The 18,264-nt window shown below is 43.5% G+C and overlaps 1 protein-coding gene across 6 annotated transcripts in view; it reads left to right on the top strand.

Moving 5' to 3' along the window:
• Positions 1-18,264, top strand: part of DOCK8 (dedicator of cytokinesis 8) — a 226,997-nt gene that overhangs the window by 68,094 nt on the left and 140,639 nt on the right. For all 6 annotated transcript variants that reach the window (XM_019463659.2, XM_019463658.2, XM_019463660.2 and 3 more), the window contains 2 exons: positions 11,806-11,929; positions 17,168-17,380. In XM_019463659.2, coding sequence (XP_019319204.1) covers positions 11,806-11,929; positions 17,168-17,380 — 337 coding nt within the window. The remainder of the gene's footprint in view (positions 1-11,805; positions 11,930-17,167; positions 17,381-18,264) is intronic.

The raw sequence follows: 18,264 nt of genomic DNA, 5'->3' as shown, positions 1-18,264 counted from the left end.
GAAATTTTAGAGATTATAGGGAAACCAAAAGAGAAAAAAATCACTCAGTTTCACTACTGACACAAAACTGCCATTAACATTTGATGCATAACCTTTGAATCGTATTTCCTTATGTATATATTTATATAAAAACTAAATTACATTATAATACTATTTTGTAGCATGATGCTTTTTCAGTCTTTATAGTAAATGGTGACTATCTCTCTTTGCTATGAATCATTCTTCCTCAACCCAATTTTTAATGGGTGCATGATATATTTATATTGAAATTCATTTAACCAATTTTGATGTGTACATGATTCCCTGTTTTTCAGTGTTATACCCCAGTATAGTAACATCCCTCTACAAAGCTATGATTTTTTCCCCTTCAAAATAAATCCCCATAAGAGGAATTTCTATGTCTACGTTAAGTACAAATTTAAGGATTTGGCAATAATACATCAGAAAGATTATTAACAACTATGCATGAATCCTAAGAATTTTGGATGTTATCTTTTAATAAATTTCCAAGTTACTTGTAAAGAGACAGTACTTTGCATTTTTTAAATTATGAAATTGGGCATACGTTTTCTATACATTTGTTGGACATTTGTTATTTTTCCTTCGTGTCTTGCTTATTTATAAAATTTGTGCACCTTTGTTAATGTATTTGTCTGGGCTCATCTCTAGGATTACCTTTACGTGTTAGGGATATTAACCCTTTGTCATATAGTACAAATTCCTTACCCAGTGTGTTCTTTGTCTTTCAATATTGCTTATAATTTTATAACATTCAGAATTATTTATGCAATCAAATCTTTTTTTTCTCCTGTGATTTCTATTTTTGCTGTCATGATCAAAATGTAATTCACAAACCTGATGTTATTTGTTAGGAATTTTGGATTAAATGTTAATCCAGACCATTAGCCACTTGATCGTTGTTCTTTTCCCTTATGTGTCTCCCTCCATTTGTTTTCATCTCTTCTGTGGGAACAATGATTATCCATAGTTTTATTTTATGCACATTTTTTTCTCCCCTCCCACCCCCCACCAAACTAGGCAATGTCAGCTTTAACTTCACGTGTGGCAACATACTAGGGATGGGGATTGCCATTGGTCCTGTTTTCTGCACACTTGTGTGAAGGTCCAGTTCCTTTCCCAGAAATTAGGTAGAAGCCTGCAACTCTGAAACTCACTGTCAGTTTCGGGAAGCTTCGAGTAGTGTTTTAGTGAGGAAGCACCTTTTCTACCCCACCGTTTGATTCTTTGGTACTCTGAATCTGATACTCTGGAAACAAAAGCTCCAGTTCGTAGAACACACTCCTCCCAGAGGTCATTCTGCCCCAGTGTGCACCTTTAATATTTTCTATGTGGGGAGAAATGAGTACACGGCTGCCAGAGGCCCTTCATCTCCCAACCCTGCATCCGTCTTTAGCTCAGTTGTTCTCTCTGAGTTGTTTCTTAATCGTTGCTGAATGGCGGTAGAAGGAGAGAGGCATGGGGAGGTGGGGGTTCTGGTGGTGGTGCAAATGGGTGCAACCTGAGAGTGGCTCCATACATAAGCCACTACAGGGAAGAAGTTGCATTCAGATTTCTGGCGAGTGTAGACACTGACTGCACAGGGACTGGCAGGAGGGAAAGCACCAAGTGCCTTCCTCGGAGTTCCCCTCTGGGGAGACAGAGCGTGGGACATCATTCTGCCAGCTCATCTCATTCACAGACAGTCTGTCCAGATTCAGGTGTCTGTTCATTCTGGCGAGTTTCCATTTTGTCCTCGTCTTCTCGAGCTGTGTTCTGGGAAGCTGGCAGACACCACAACAGGGGTTGCTGGCCAGTTGTTACTTAGTGATTAATTAGCTCTCCTTTGAACTTGTTATTTTATGTGTCAGATGATGCATGCTCGTTTGGAGAGAAATCAAGTAACTAAAGCGTGTTAAGTAAAAAGCAGTCTCCTGTCTCAGTCCTCACTCACCCCCTGCCTTTCTCTTCAGCCCACTCTTAATGACACGGATGTTGCTGTGTAGACTTCCAGAGCTTCTTTTCATACCTTCGCAAATATATATATGGATATTTATGTTTTACATAAATATTGTGTATGTAGATGCGTATATGTAGATATGTATATATATATATATATATATATATATATATATATGTATATATCCCTCACTGCCTCATATCCCAGAGGAGAAGAAATGTATCCTAAGTTATTGAATCTTCCTCTTTTGATGCACATTGCAATTGTCCTCATTTTCATGTATAATTAACTCGCATATCATTTTTCACATATTATGTATGTTGACATATTATTTATAATAAGACCACAATGGACATCTGCACATTTGCCCTTCTTCGTGTGTGTATTTCTGAGGGCAGAAATGGAGCCAGTGCACATGACACATGCTCATAAGGACTGCCAAATTTTCCTCCGGGAAAACTATACTGATTCACTCCATTACCACCTGGGCATGAAACTGTCCTGTCCCCCCATGTCTTTGCCAATGCTGGATACGATTGACCAGAAGAAAATACACATTCCTGAAATTTTTCTCTTGTCATTGTATACCAGAAGCTGTTATATGTACCTTCTGAATGTTGTTTCTATCACTGAGTTTTCTTCCCTTAGCTATCCAAAAATCCCAGTTAGATATATATTCACACCACCTGAATTCCTACTCCTAGGTATTCACCCAAGTGAAATGAAAACGTATGTTCCCATAAAAATCTATATGACAGTATTTATAGCACTGTCATTTGTGATTACCCAAAATTAGAAACCACCAAATCGTATGCAGTTTCGTGATGTATAACCAGACTCTCATACATCCATACAACGGAATACTACTCAGCAATAAAATGGAACATATCCTTCATACATTGAACCACACGGATGAGTCTTATTTGTATGATGCAAGGTGAAAGAAGCCAGACAAACAAAGATAATTTCACCATTCCATTTGTGTGATCCCTTCTGGAAAAGGCAGAGCGGTGGGGACAGAACACAGATCAGGGGTTGCCAGGGTGTAGGGCTGGAGAAAGGAATTGACTGCAAATGGTCACGGGAGACTTTTGGGAGTGCTGAAACTATTCTAAATCTTGACTGTAGTGGTACTTACCCAACTGTCTGCATTTGTCAAAACTCACTGAACTGTAATCCAAAGAGGATACATTATAATTGTTTCCACAAATCAATGGATAGAAATCTAAGATACTTCCTGGCTTTACTTAATTACTCGTTAAATGTAAGGTCTATTCCTTTGCTATGGTTTATTATATTATTTCACAGAATGGTGATTTCTCTGGAGCAGGAATAAATGGGTTCAAGTCCTGGCTCCATCACTCGCTCGTTGTATGGCCTAAAGCAAACTATTTTTTTGTGTGTGTGCCTCAGTTTCCTCCTCAGGAAAACCAGAATTAGAATAGCACCTACCTCATAAGTTATATTGTATACAACAAATAAATCAGCACATGTAAAGTACTCAGATTTCTTGGCAGATGGCAGTAGGCTAGCTACCACTTCCGATATTTATTAAACAGTATTACAGAGTGTGCTTCCGTTGCCCCTGCCCAATTAACAAATAATTTCAATTAGACCTATTCGTAAGGTATGATATGCAAAGGAAAAAAGCAGGGGACAACTCAGTGTTACTGAAAGTTTCTTTTCATTTAATAATCCAGGGAAGATTTCCCATCGTCAGCACTATACTTCATATGTTCTTGACATAAAGGTAAAATTTGGAAAATCAGAAGGCCTGCTGCTTTAGGGAGTATCTCGTTCCATTTCAACCTTATCCAAAATATTTCTCTCAAGTGAAATGAGACCTGAAGACTTCAGAAAAAGTGCTTCTATTAGCATGTTAAAAGAATGAAGCAAAACCCCTCTCCCGTATATTTTAAGGCACTGTTGGGGGGTGGTAAACTCCTTTCCTCTGGAAGCCATTTCCCCTTCTGTGGACATGTCTCTGTCATCCATAACCGTGCAGTCAAATCCTGATTTAGTTGGCTCTTTTATTCCTCAATTATCTCCTTGCTGATATTACATTTCTCTGTAATATCTAAGGATAGTCTTTTATGTTCTTGCTATCTGTGATAATGGCTTTGAATCCCACTTAGGGAGCAGGGGAGTGGAGTAATGGCCACTTCCGTTCCCTCCCACGCTCATAATTCTATAGAGCATTTGCCACTCAAGTTCTATAATTGAGACTTTTAAATCAGACAAGAGTGCTGCCCATGAAGGATAGAGGAAAGTTTTAGAATTTCTTTTATTTTTTAAATTTTTTTAAAAGTTTTATTTTTGAGAAAGAGAGAGTAAGCTGGGGAGGGGCACAGAGAGAGGGAACTCCAAGCTGTCAGCACAGAGCCTGACGTGGGGCTCGAACTCACACGAACCATGAGATCATGACCTGCGCTGAAGTCAGACGCTTAACAGGCTGAGCCACCCAGGAGCTCCTAGAATTTCTTTTGAACTTAATAAGAAAGATTAGACGACACGGAAACACAAAATACATGATCTCCTTTGGGGGGAAATATATTTTCCTACTGGACATGTTTATGTTACTTAGACTGGGCGATGCCTTGACTGGATCCCATTTTATCTTTCATGTCTGTAGCATAAAATTTGGCGTCCTAGCTCCAAAAAATAACAGTGCTTTTCTCCCCATGACTTTTTGGAAGTGACCTTTGATCTAATGAATAGAATGGCGGTTGCATGTTCTTCTCATCTCATTTCCAAATACTTGAAAATTTTGTATGGATTGATGTTTCCTGGCATCTTTTGAGTCACATTAAATGTTTCAGCTTCCCTTCCTCTGCCATTTTCTCTAAACGAACTCGAGAGCGACTGACTTGAGAATGTGTTTGGTATCTTGGTGGAAAGTCAAACTCTTAAGTAGTGAAACTTGTTTACATGCTATTTATTCTTGGCATATTATCTGCTGCGACAGTGAAACATTTCATGAGTGTTATGAGCAACATCGTAAAAGCCCTTAGACTTTGCCTTTCATCCTGGGTGATTAAGGTAATTCTGAAGGAAGGTCGTGCTCAAGGAGAGCTGGGACATCAAGGAATGGGGTATCATCTGTTTTATTACTCCATATTTTACTCCCAGTGAACTGGTAAACAATTAAAATTCAAACACATCAGTGCCTATAATTCAGTTACTCCCAAAACACCATAAAAATGTCTCCCTGATCAATAATTGCTTATTATGACACGCATTTGTTGTGCTGGCTGTCAAGGTGCTTAGCTATTTGCTTTCTAAAAGCAAGCAAGGCTCATCAGCCGGTGCAGTTACAAAGAGCGACCCAGCTGTGGAAACCACTGAGCCACGCCTGAGCCGTGACGCACAGACTCCCGGGCCACAGCTCCACACCCGCCGTGGCCCTCAGGCCAGGGCTTTCACCAAGCCTTCCCCGACCTGGCGAGGAAGGAAATCTCCGGAGGAAATCGCTCCCTTCTGTGAATTTTCAAAGCATGCCGTTTCTATTTGTCTTAGAAGCTCTCGCCCTACTCTACATTGCATTCTGATGAACATGTCTGAATGCTGGTCTCCCCTGCTCAGTATGTGCTATTTCTCACTCGACCGTGACCTCACTGAGGACAGGGTCTCCTTTAAAGTTAGGATTCTTGTGTATTCCTCTTTGCATCTTCTTTGTTGCCTCAGTCTCAGGAGACACCTTATAAACATGTGTCGAACAGGACAATGGAGGAAGCTTTACTTGGCCAATGTGCAGGGGGCTCTGGAGGGATCACGCTGCAATGTTTTCTCACCGTCCCGCTTTGAGGCAAGGGGTGGGAATCTTGTCCCCTCAGACCGGTCAGTCGTTGGCCACAACCACGGAGCCACATGGGAAGTTAGAGGGCTTGCTGGCAGGTAGAGTGAATCATTCTGATGTCTCTGGACATGGCAACTCCTGTGCTCACAGGAGCTGCTGAATAGATGCACAGCTTGGTAAGTAGGACCCACTAGCAGACTTTATGACAGTGCCAGACACCTAACATATATTATTTTCCTTTTATTTTGAAACAAGCTCAAAGTTACACAAAGCTGGGAAGTGTAATACAACGATCTTTTTCCGTCTCCCAAACCACTTGAGGGTAATTTGCCAACCTGATTCTCCATTACTGCCGATTACTTTAGTGTGTAATTTCTCTTTTTAAAACTATTGATTCATTTTTGAAAGAGAGAGAGAGAGAGAGAGAGCACATGTGTGCATGCACCTGCGTGGGGGAGGGGCAGAGAGAGAGAGGGGGACAGAGGATCCAAAGCGGGCTCTGCGTGGACAGCAGTGAACCTGATGTGGGGCCTGAATTCACGAACCGTGAGATCATGACCTGAGCTGAAGTAGGACGCTCAACCGACTGAGCCCCCCAGGCACCCCTAGTGTGTAATTTCTACAAACAAGAACATTCTCCATCATACTTAGCATATAGCCCTCACATTCAGGAAGTTCCCATTTATACATTATTACCATCTAATCCTCAGACCCTATTCAGCTTTCTCCAGATGTCCCAAGAATGCCCTTTGGAGCCAGAGGATCTAGTTGAAAGGCCTGCATTGCATTGAGAAGTCACATGGCTTTCGTATTATTTATTTTGGAGCAGTTCCTGACTGTTTCCTTGACTTTCATGACCTTGAGATTACAGGGAAGTTTTTTTTTTAAGTTTATTTGTTTATTTTGAGAGAAAGGGAGAACACAAGCAAGGAAGGAGCAGAGAGAGAGGGAGAGAGAATCCCAAGCAGGCTCTACGCCTTCAACACAGAGCCCAACGTGGGGCTCGAGCCCACAAACTGTGAGATCATCACCTGAGCTAAAATCCAGAGTCAGAGGCTTAACCAACTGAGCCACGCAGGTGCCCCCAGGCAATTATTTTTTTATACATAATAATCCCTTCATTTGGATTTGATTATTATAAAATACTCAATTCCTCATCAAACTTTCAGTTTATTTGTATCAATATCAAATCATAGTTTCCTGTTTTGTTCAGGTTTGAATCCAGTTCTCTGGTTTATGTTGATGCTCAGTTTGTCCTCACTTTGACAAGTGTGAATCCCTTCCACTGGCCGCTGTGTCTTTTTTACATGCCCCTAGCCGTCACTGATCACATCCTTGCTTTCTGCCACAAGATATTGCACGCTGATCTAACACTTTCCTTTCCTCACCCCTGGAATCAGTCATTTCTCCAAGCGGCTCTGATTCCTTTTAAGTGGAGAGCGCTTCTTAGAAGCCAAGCTGTAGGTGTTGGGTGTGCTCATTGCTATTAAGATGTTGCTCATCCAATGTGTTCTCAGGGAACAAAGTAGGGCGTGTGTGTGTGTGTGTGCGCACGAACGTGCACTGGAAGTCACAAGTTCATGTTGATAGGTGCAGTTCTGGAGTGACATCACAGTATTCATTGTCATTTTCTTCCTTTCCATATTTTTACCCCTGCTTAGATGGTGAAACACCTGACTCTTACTGTTCTTAGTATGTTTACTTACTTGATCAATCCCCCTGTATGTAACCATTGCCAGCATCACCCCCCATCACCACACAGTTGCCTTCCTCCTCGTATTCTGGTTCTGACACCCGCAGGCTTCCCCCCCCTCCCGTGTGCATGCCCCTTTTGGCCTCCCCTGATACTTACTGCCAGGCCACCCCTCCACAGAGACACCCTTGGCAGGCTACTCCGGGTGCATGGCCTCCTCGTTCTACTCAGAACCTCACCCTGTTATCACGTGCCAGGATGTTCCAAGGTTGGGCACCCTCCTCACACCATGTGGGTTCTGATTCTCCATGCCTTTTATATGCGTGCTCTCCTTACCCTCTTTGGCCTTCAACTTCCCATTCTGGGCTTCCTCACTTCCTCCCCTTACGCCCTCAGGCATGGAGGATGATCTTGTTCTGATAGTTTTAGTGCCAGCTCGTGCAGGAGGGATAGGAAGGGAAGGGAAGGGGAAGAAGGGAAAGGAGGCATATGTATCGTTTTCCAGTCATCACAACAGGCCTTCAAAATGATCAGTGTTACCCCCTATGTCACACCTGTGGAAACTGTGGCTCAAAGAGATTATGTCACTTGCCTAGCGAGGGTCTCATAGCCGGTAAATAAGGGGGCAGCATCTGAACCCAGGTCCTGGACACCAGAGCCAAATTCGGTCCACTCCACACTGCCCCTAAAGAGTATGGTCTTGGGGTGCCTGGGTGGCTCAGTTGATTAAGCGACTGGCTCTTCATTTGGGCTCAGGTCATGATCTAATGGTTTGTGAGTTCGAGCCCCATGTCAGGATTTGTGCTGACGGTGCAGAGCCTGCTGGGGATTCTCTCTCTCCCTCGCTCTCTGCCTCTCCCCCGCTAATACTCTCTCTCTCTCTCTCTCTCTCTCTCTCTCTCTCTCAAAATAAATAAACTTTAAAAAAAAGAGTTTGGTCTTCAAAATATGTTTGATCTTTGGATGGTTCCCAAATATACGATAACAGTGTTTGGAGAAAAAGAATACAATTCTCTTGGGAAGCGATAGGTTGTGCTCTTTTTAGGAGAATAGTTTTTCTACTGTTCTACTGCTTGGCCTCCTTCCCCATCTCTCTTTTGTCTGCAGATAGGTTCAACAGGAGCATGGCTTTATTTGGCTCAGTTGCCCGCGTAGGGTAATGAGGTTGGGCGTTCGGGTGGCCAGTGGCCCTCAGCCAGCAGTCTCACTACCTACCCGTTGGTGGTTTCTGCCTTCCGTGGCTGGCACTTCTAAAATGAGTCATCTTTACATGCTTGCCAGCCCTTGTCCTCTCCCACAGCCAACTCTACCCCTGCTGCCACAAGGGAGCTTTGTGACTTTCTGAGACTTGAAAATGGGGAAGTAGACGCTAAATCTAGAATGAGGAAGGGGAGAAAAGTTTGCTGTGGTTCCAAACACGCAGCCATGGAAAACGGCAGTCTCAATGCCTTCCGTCCTCCCAATCCTCAGGGCCGGTGCGTGTCTGGCATTACAGTGTACGTATTGTATATAAGGAACTTTTAATACTATTCAGTGACTCATTTTTGTAATGCCCATTTGTCAGTGTCTTTTGGGTTCATATAAAGGACTCCAGGAAACATTCTAACAAAACGGAGGAGAAAAAAAGAAGAGCAAGCATCCATTGGCATAAAATAGCAAAAGATCGATGGCCAAACAATTCTGACTTCTCCCAGATTTAAGCATCTTTAGGCAAAAATTGATTAGAACGTTTCCAGATACAGTGTATGAACTTTTTATCACAAAATCTTAAAGCCGGGCAAGTATCTTAGAGTTCACCTCGTGTTTATGCCTCACCTGTGAAGAAACAGAGGCACTGGGAGAAGTGATTGAGGATGATGGGGGCAGATGCATGGCTGTAGTTGTGTGTGTGTGTGTGCGTGTGTGTGTTGTTACCTGTCAGTGAACACTCAGATAAGTGCACCTTAGGAGACAAGAAAGAAAGCTAAGGCAGATACGGTTCTGGTTGCCAAGGCACACAAGGTCTTAAGTTAGGCTGCTTCCCGATTTTTATTTCTGTGGCCTGAGCAGGTGGCCTTATGAGGAGACATGTGACACTGAACCTTTGGCATCAGTTCTCTCTGGAGTGTATAAGTCCCAAGAAGGTCAAAGGGCAGACACCAAAGTGTGAAATTTGTGTTTTAATTCACTGTTCGTATTAGATTTTAGAATTACTTTTTTTAGTGTTTATTTATTTTTGAGGGAGAGACAGAGACAGAGCACAAATGGGGTAGGGGCAGAGAGAGAGAGAGAGAGAGAGAGAGAGAGAGAGAGACAGAATCCAAAGCAGGCTCAAGGCTCTGAGCTGTCAGCACAGAGCCTGATGTGGGGCTTGAACCCACAAACCGTGAGATCATGACCAGAGCTGAAGCCGGACACTTAACCTATTGAGCCACCCAGGTGCCTCTAGTTAATTCCTTTGGGAATTTTTCCCCTTAAAATTGGATTCTGCAGGGAAAATAATCGTAGATTCAGTGTGTTATAATTACAAGAGGCATCTTAGGATGCCACTCCCTATTTACCACTATTTTGAGTTGGGTGCATTTTCCACAGGACATTATATTACATGTAAGTTTTTCTTTGAACCCTTAGAGTAAAAAAAAAAAAAAAAAATTGTGCACTGGTTACCCATCCAACACCCGCTTGGATATTCCTAAGTTTCTACTGATGAGAATAATTTTTAAGAAGCTAACAGGTTTATGAAATCCTATGTAAAGCTCTCTCTCTCTCTCAAAGATCTTCTGTTCACAGAAAGTAAATATTATAAAATAAATCTTGCTCACACATGTATCTGCTCTTCTCAACACTACCATTTGCACACTTAGAGCAACTGGAACCAAAATCATTTTCTTAAATATTTTAAGTACTTAGTACTTCTGGGGCATTGTTTGAAGGGGTCCCCCAGAAGACGTTTTGGGAATTGATGTCTATGAACAATATATTTTAAATTTCATTTATTTGGTTGGTATTTAGGAATTCCAAACCAGAAATTATTCTGGATATTTCTCTTGAAATCTTTTCTAAATGTTTAGTCTTATTTCCTTATTCAGAGTTTACCTTACTCATTGACTTATTTTTTTTCAGTTCCCAATTTAGCCTGCTGGTCCCCCAGCCCTGTCAATACAGGTTTAGATCGGGGCAATGCAAGGGGCCAATGCAAGGGGCAATGCAAGAGACACTAACGATGACCATTTATAGTAAACTTTGACTTGAGTTCGTCACCATACCCATCTTGTGTGTCTTCTACGCTATTCCTTGTCTCCTTTCACTCAAAACAAATTGCCTGTCTTTAGAGCACAATAAAATCGAAGGACAGAGCTGTTCTCCCAGCAGACAACACTGGGACCTCTCATTTTTTTCTTTAATTAACTTAATCAACTAAAATTTATTGACTACCAGCTCTGTGCATAACCCAACACTTCATCCCTCCCAAAGAGTTATAGACTCTGTATTTGGATCGTTGCTGGTAGCTCTCCCACATTTCCTGCTTAATCTGTCTGCCATTTGATTGGCCTAATAAATCCTAACTCATTTCATATCCTTTTACCAACCTGCTCAGGGGGGTTTCGAATAGTGTGAGAAATCAAACAAAATGGCGGCGTGGTTGTGCGGTTGACTTTGCAGCCTGTTTTCCAGGAAGACTCTGAGTCAGAAAAATGGGGAAAAGGCGTGCTGGTTTCTGTAGTTATTATTTCACAACTCCTATCTGTTGCCTTTTGCATGGTGGTCTCGTTTCTTTCTCCAGTGACAGTGGTGGCCATTATATTTTAAACCCTTTTCATAGCTAGACATTTTTGAAACACAATCTTAATGGAGTGCATGGAGTGGAGATTGAGAATATTAGCAAAGATTTTTAGCATGTACGTCATTTATCTCTTCTTTTTCTTAACCATGTCCTGCCTTTTTCATTCATCATTAAGAACACTGATGGGGACATTAAACGTTTTCCTCTATTTTTATCTTCAAACGATCTTTATTTGCTGCTCTGCACATTGCTAGATTTATTCCAGCCTCTTAACACTGGGGTCATAGTTTAGCGTCAGCTTGTTGCCAAATGCCCCGCAGCTGAAATGACCACACCTCCGAAGTGGCATTTTCCCAGACCATTCCTGCCTTTAATAATGAGCCAGCCAGGAGGCAAGTCTGTCTCTCATTACAGCGCAGCTTTGTATTAGGCCTGGTGCATAATTAGATGTGAGGAATTACAATCGGTCTCTCTTTGCAAGATCTTTCAGTGCCGTGTGTACACTTAAGCCATTACTTTTGTTTTGAATCTAATATGTTTGCATCCCTCTCTTTCTCTCTCTCTCTCTCCAAATGATATAATAACAACCATAAAAGAAACCAAGGAAGTGCGGAGATTTGCAGCTTTAAAAAGACTGGATCCCGAAGGGATTTTCACAAGACACTTCAGAAACAGACGTTTGAGTCAGAATCCTTGGAGAACAGTGAACCCAGCGCGCAGGTATTTTCTGTCAACAAACGTGGTTACCAGGTTACCGGTCTGATCTGCCCAGGGCATGCTGTTGATGTTTGAACTAGAAAAAAGGCTAGAGACTCAGAGAATGTCAGAGTGGGAGGGACTCTACCATCTGAGTCAGGGATTTCTGTTTTTCAAACCTGTTTGTAGCTACAGAAGTTGCTGTTCAAATGAGAACCCACAAGTTCAATAATGAAAATACACAAAAGCGGAGGGAGGGTGCCCACGGAGCCCACCCCTGCTACAATTCCTGAGGACACCCAGGGGCGTCCCTAAGGCAGGCTGCGTGCAGAATGAGTGAAAGCCAGACTGCCTGGGTTCTCTGTGGTTTTTGCCACATACTCACTCTGTTGCCCCAGACAGGATAATTTACCTCCCTGGGCTTCGGTTTCCTCCCCTGGGAAACAAGGATGATAACAAAGCCATCTTTCATATTGTAATTTTTACTTTTATCTCCTCATTCCGTTAAATTTTTTTGAGTTCATTTTAAAACTAATTGTGTGTAAGTTATATCAGCTGTACATTACGTTTCAGGATGGGAAAGGAAAAATTAGGAAATATTTACCTTAGAAAGGAGTGTTGGGTATGGGGACCCAATGGCATAAATGAAATAGCGCCTTAGGGGACATGCTCTCTGACCATCTTGGTCAACTGTTGTGTGATCTTGGAGGAGTCGTGTTCTCACCCGAGTCTACTCAATGGGAAATGACGGTCTCTTCACTTGGTCTCTTCTCATTTTAAATCACAGCTCCCTGACTTCAACACTAGTTTAGGTTTGAGAATATTTGGACCCTTCGGGAAGAAACGGAAGCATCTGAACTAACTGGGCAAAGTAAATATTTGGAATCTGGAACAGTCTATTGAATGTATTTGAATAATTTCTCTAGAGAAGGACAGCCATAGTTGACTGGAAAGATCGAGAACTCAGGCAGGGATTCTGTGGAGGAATAGTTGAGCATATATATTTTGTGCATCTATTAAAATTATGGAGCAGTTGAAATCCTAGAAGAGAATTTTGAAAATATGTTCATGTTAAACCACAATCAAGAATCGAAATTTAGAACACTGATGGGGAATCAAAATTTTGAATTTGGTAGGAAAAAGATGCCTACAGAAACACAGAAGGCATTGTCTTTGGGCACTAGAACTCCTGTAACTTCTTAAAAAGTATTCTTTTCTCAATTTTACCCAGTTTCTCTAACAAGTACTTATTACTTATTTAAGGGAAGCTCACTGTCTTAGTCACTTTGGGCTGTGTAACAGACTACCATAGACTGGGGTAGCTAAAACACCAGACATTTGTTTCTTATAGTTCAGAGAGGGGGAAGTCCAAGATCAAGGTGCTGGCTGACTTGGTTCCTGACGAGAGCCCTCTTCCTGGTTTGCAGACACCTTTCGATGTATCTCCACACAGTGGAGACCAAGAGAGAGGAAACAAACTCTCCCGTGTCTTTTCTCAGAAGGGCACTAATCACATTCACTAAGGCCCCAGATTCAAGACCTCATCACCTCCCAAAGGTCCTGGGACTTGCAATTTCAACATAAGAATTTTCCAGGGACACACACGTTCAAGTCCATAACGCTAATGACAATAACAGCTGGTCACTAACACATAGGGTCTTGTGACTCTTCGATGGGTTAATTTGTGTGAAGCATTCAGGACAATACGAGCCCACACTTAGTGCCCCACACAGGCTAAGTAAAGAGTCACAAGAGAACAAAAAGTGTATAATTCCCCATGTGTGAGGTCCCCAGAGTAGTCAGATTCCTAGAGACAGAACATAGAATGGCGGTTGCCAGGGGCTGTAGGAAGAGGAAGAAATGGAAATGACCCCTTAATGGGGACAGAGTTGCAGCACAGATGGGTACAGGTGAAGAGTTCTGGAGACTGGTTGTACAAGCGTGTGACCGTCCTTCGCCCTGCTGAGCTGTACGCTAAAAAATGATTAACATGGTAAATTTTATGTAGATTTACCACAGGTAAAAATTTTTTTAGAAAGCCAGTGCTCTATTCCAACTTTTATAGGTGCGAAAAACAAAGGGGAAGGAATTTGCGTTTCTATAGTGCGTTTTCTGAACTGGTATAGTTTTCAGCTTGGCTCTCCTTATAAGCATCTCACCGTGCTGAATGACTAGACAGTTCTACAATACTACCTGGTTTTCAAACCACGTGGTCTCTACAGCCAAGCTCACTGCTTTATCTGAGCTCTACCTAGGAATCAGCCATCAGTTCCAGTACTGAATATGGTGGGCTTCCTCAAGCATGGAATACCAGTGCTCTGTGGGGGATTTTTAAGGGATTTTTCACTGGTAATTTTGACTAAATTCAATTTTTTTTAAGTTTATTTATTTTGAGGGAGAGAGAGAGAGAATCCCAAGCAGGCTCCCCGCTGTCAGCACAGAGCTGGGCACGGGGCTCGAACGCCTGAACCGTGAGATCACGACTGGAGCCGAAACCAAGAGTCGGATGCTTAACCGACTGAGCCACCCCGGTGCCCGGACCTTGTCTTGGTCACCTAAATTAGGCCTAGTCTTGGTCACCTATCAGATACGCCACCCCAGATATCTTAACAACAAGAAAATGTAACCGAGGGAATTGTTTAAACAGGTTTTGGAGGACCCGGAGAACGGAACAGGAAAATCGAAGTCCGACAGAAACTTTAGGTGCAGGAAGCAGCACGTCACCCTGGGGCTGGGGCCTAGGGCAGTGGCTCTAAGCCTGGAGCTTCACTGCAATCCCCTGGAGGGCTTGTTTGAACTCAGATGGCTAGGCCCCACCCTGGAGTTTCTGATTCAGTAGTTCTGGGTGGGTGGCACTCAATAATTCGATTTCTAATTAGCATTTCCCAGGAGGTCCCAAGATCACATTCAAGAACTGGGGGTCTAGTGGGAAGAGTTTGGAGTTTCCAGAACCTAAAAACCCTGAAGAGTGGCTTCGGAGCTGGGACTCAAATCCCTGGGGAGGGGGTGGGACCTAGCTGTGGGGAGTATTTCCCGATCTCGGAGGAAAAACCCCACAGGGTCAGGGAGTCTGGACTCTGACCTCTTAGACGTGGGACTGTCCACCTGGTGCTGGTACCAACAAGGAGGTGAGATGAAGATGGTTCTAGAAGTGCCCAAAGAGGCCGAAAGCCAGAACCAACTGCCACTACCGAAGTGTGAGGAAATGCGAGCAAAGAGGGAGGAGGGAGTCCCTTCTCCCTGCTCCAGCCGTCCAGTCTCCCTATAGCGCCCCCTCCTGGCGCAACCCAAAGGGAGCCGTGGCAAAGCCGAGATGTGGCTTGCTGAGTGCCAGAGTACAAAATTTAAAGCTGAGGGAGGATAGGCAAATTACCAACACCCCCATGAAGCACCCTTGTTCAGCGTACTAACTGCACTCAACTAAGTCCTCAGCTGGGTTGTGGAGTCAGGTTATGCAAAAGTTGTATGGTTTTCAGTATTAGACTAATACTCACCGTGCAGAGATGCTCAGGCAGTGAGACAACCGGCAACATCGTCCACGTCACTGCCATTCTTGGCACCTTCTGAGTGGAATGGTGAGGCCAGGTGCCTGAATTTACGTAGGTGCAACACATAACATGATACAACTCCGTGGTACACATAGATTTCATAAAAATTAGATCATATTATACCTAATATTGTATGCCCTCCGTTGTCATATTAACAATACACCATACTATGACCGTCTTTCTCTTCCAACGATTACGTGTTTCTTGGGTTTTCTTTAAATGGTTACATACAGGGGCACCTGGGTGGCGCAGTCAGTTAAGCGTCCGACTTCAGCCAGGTCACGGTCTCGCGGTCCGTGAGTTCGAGCCCCGCGTCAGGCTCTGGCCTGATGGCTCGGAGCCTGGAGCCTGTTTCCGATTCTGTGTCTCCCTCTCTCTCTGCCCCTCCCCCGTTCATGCTCTGTCTCTCTCTGTCCCAAAAATAAATAAAAAACGTTGAAAAAAAAAATAAAAAAAATAAAAATAAATGGTTACATACATTCCCTCGGATGCAAGGTCCAGAATCTCTGAATGCTTCTTCTTAGGGGGACATTTAGATTGTTTCTCTTATTTTGTTGCTATAAACAATGTTCCGGAGATGCTCTTGTCCTCACAGTCCTTGCTGACTTGTCCAGTTTATGCCCTTAGAATACATTATGGACATCATATATATTTCTTGACGTCCTTTTAAAGAAACTTGGTAAATTCACTTCCTTTTCCCAAGGCTCTCATAAATTCTAAGCCAAAGAAGTATCAATGATTACAGTACTAATATTGATTATTGCTAGCACAGTTAGGTCAAATTTATGATCTAGCAGAGTAGAATTTCTGTAAGGTCGGTGGATGTCACAAAAAGTATACATCGTAGACATTGTACAGTACCATGTCCATTTTGTAGAACTTTAGGATAACATTTTACCATTAATTTTACAGATGTTTGTAATAGTTCCATCTGCCTTCTTACCCCGTATCATTAATTATGGTTGTCAAGGCTTTGCCAAATCTTTGGCTGGGTTTGCAATTCCCCGTGACTGAAACGTTCCTAATGGAATAAAGCATCTGCTTGTGAATTGCTTTACGACTTTTTTCAAACACACTGCAGCCAAAAGTGGACACTACTTGACTGGCAAATGCTTTCCTGCTTTTTGTTCTGGTTCCTGTTGCCCTAACTGTTACTAAAGCCCCGTCGAAGGGTGTTCCCACCCCCACGTCTCTGTCTTTGGAAGCATAATATCGAGTGTGGGAATTTATATGAGGTTTAATTTGGAAGGCTTCTCATACAACCTCTCATTTTCAGTTTCAAAAGCCAAGTTCTGGAGTTGAGATTAGGCCAGGATCCCTCTATGCCCCAGTCCAGCCCCCTTTCTATTATATGTTATTTCAGTTCTTTTCTGCTTGAGCGTGAGACCTCAGTGAGGTTCCCAAGAGACTTGGCTCCCACCTCCAGAAAAGAACATGGCCCCAGAGCTAACAGGAACACCGTGCTGTGGTCAAACCTTTCCTCAAGGACCAGTGTATCCACATCCGATGAGTAAATTACCTGCTTCCAGGTGGGAAGGAGACGTTTCATTTTAGGGTATTCCGACCAGGAGGCTAAGATGTGATTGCTTGGCTCAGAAGCCACCTGAGGCGTGACTCTGTAATCCCACGTTGGAGCAGGGGTCCGACATCCCAGATGCTTCCGGACTCACTTGAGACCCGCAGTCTCTCTCACAAGATGTGTCTTTTCTCGCAGGCACGCCCCCGCCACTTAAATGTGCTGTGTGACGTGTCCGGGAAAGGTCCCCTCACCGCGTGTGGCTTCGACCTCCGCAGCCTGCAGCCTGACCAGCGGCTGGAGAACCTCCTGCAGCACGTGAGTGCCGAGGACTTCGAGAAGCAGAATGAGGAGGCTCGGAGGACCAATCGGCAGGCAGAGCTCTTTGCCTTGTACCCAGCGGTGGACGAGGTGGGTGCGGCCATCTCCATGTGTGAACTGCAGTGGGGACACAGAGTCTCCAGGAAACTGCTGTTGTCCGTCATCACTCTATAGCACTGCCAGAAGGCCCAGCGGTATGATTTCTGGGCTGTTCTTTTTACCAGAACAGGCCTGTGGAAGAGCAAAACCAGTTATCGATCAAGCTTACAAATGAGGTTCCGACAATAGCAACCAGGATTTCCATAGCTCTTAACGAAACGCTTTCACTGATACCATCTCATTTAACCTTCAGAACATTTTACGGTCTGCATGCAGTAACCTCACGCAGTGAGTCAAACCATTCAGTGATTTGGGGGATCTGTTTTGCCGTTAATCCATCAAGGCGTGTTACTTAAACTTCGGTGTTCTTTTTTTTTTAATGTTTATTTTATTTGTTTATTTTGAGAGAGAGCGCATGAGCAGGGGAGGGGCAGAGAGAGGGGAGAGAGAGTCCCAAGTAGGCTTTGCGCCCTCAGCTCGGGGTCCAATGTGGGGCTCAAACTCACAAACCGTGAGATCGTGACCTGAGCCGAAGTCAAGAGTCAGACACTTAACCGACTGAGCCACCCAGGCGCCCCTAAGCTTTGGTGTTCTTAAGTGTTTTGTTAAAATATTTTTAAAAATAATGTCTGTAGGGCTGCCTGGGTGGCTCAGTCGGTTAAGCGCCCGACTTGGGCTCAGGTCATGACCTCGCGGTCCGTGAGTTCGAGCCCCGTGTCGGGCTCTGTGCTGACAGCTCGGAGCCTGGAGCCTGCTTCGGGTTCTGTGTCTCCCTCTCTCTCTGCTTCTCCCCTGCTCATGCTCTGTCTGTCTCTGTTTCTCAAAACTAAATAAATGTTAAAAAAAAATTTTAAGAAAGAAAGGAAGGAAGGAAG

This window comes from Panthera pardus, unplaced genomic scaffold (assembly GCF_024362965.1).
Source record: "Panthera pardus isolate Hobbes unplaced genomic scaffold, ASM2436296v1 HiC_scaffold_20, whole genome shotgun sequence".
Classification (NCBI taxonomy): domain Eukaryota; kingdom Metazoa; phylum Chordata; class Mammalia; order Carnivora; family Felidae; genus Panthera; species Panthera pardus.
This window is presented reverse-complemented; position numbering and strand designations above follow the sequence as displayed.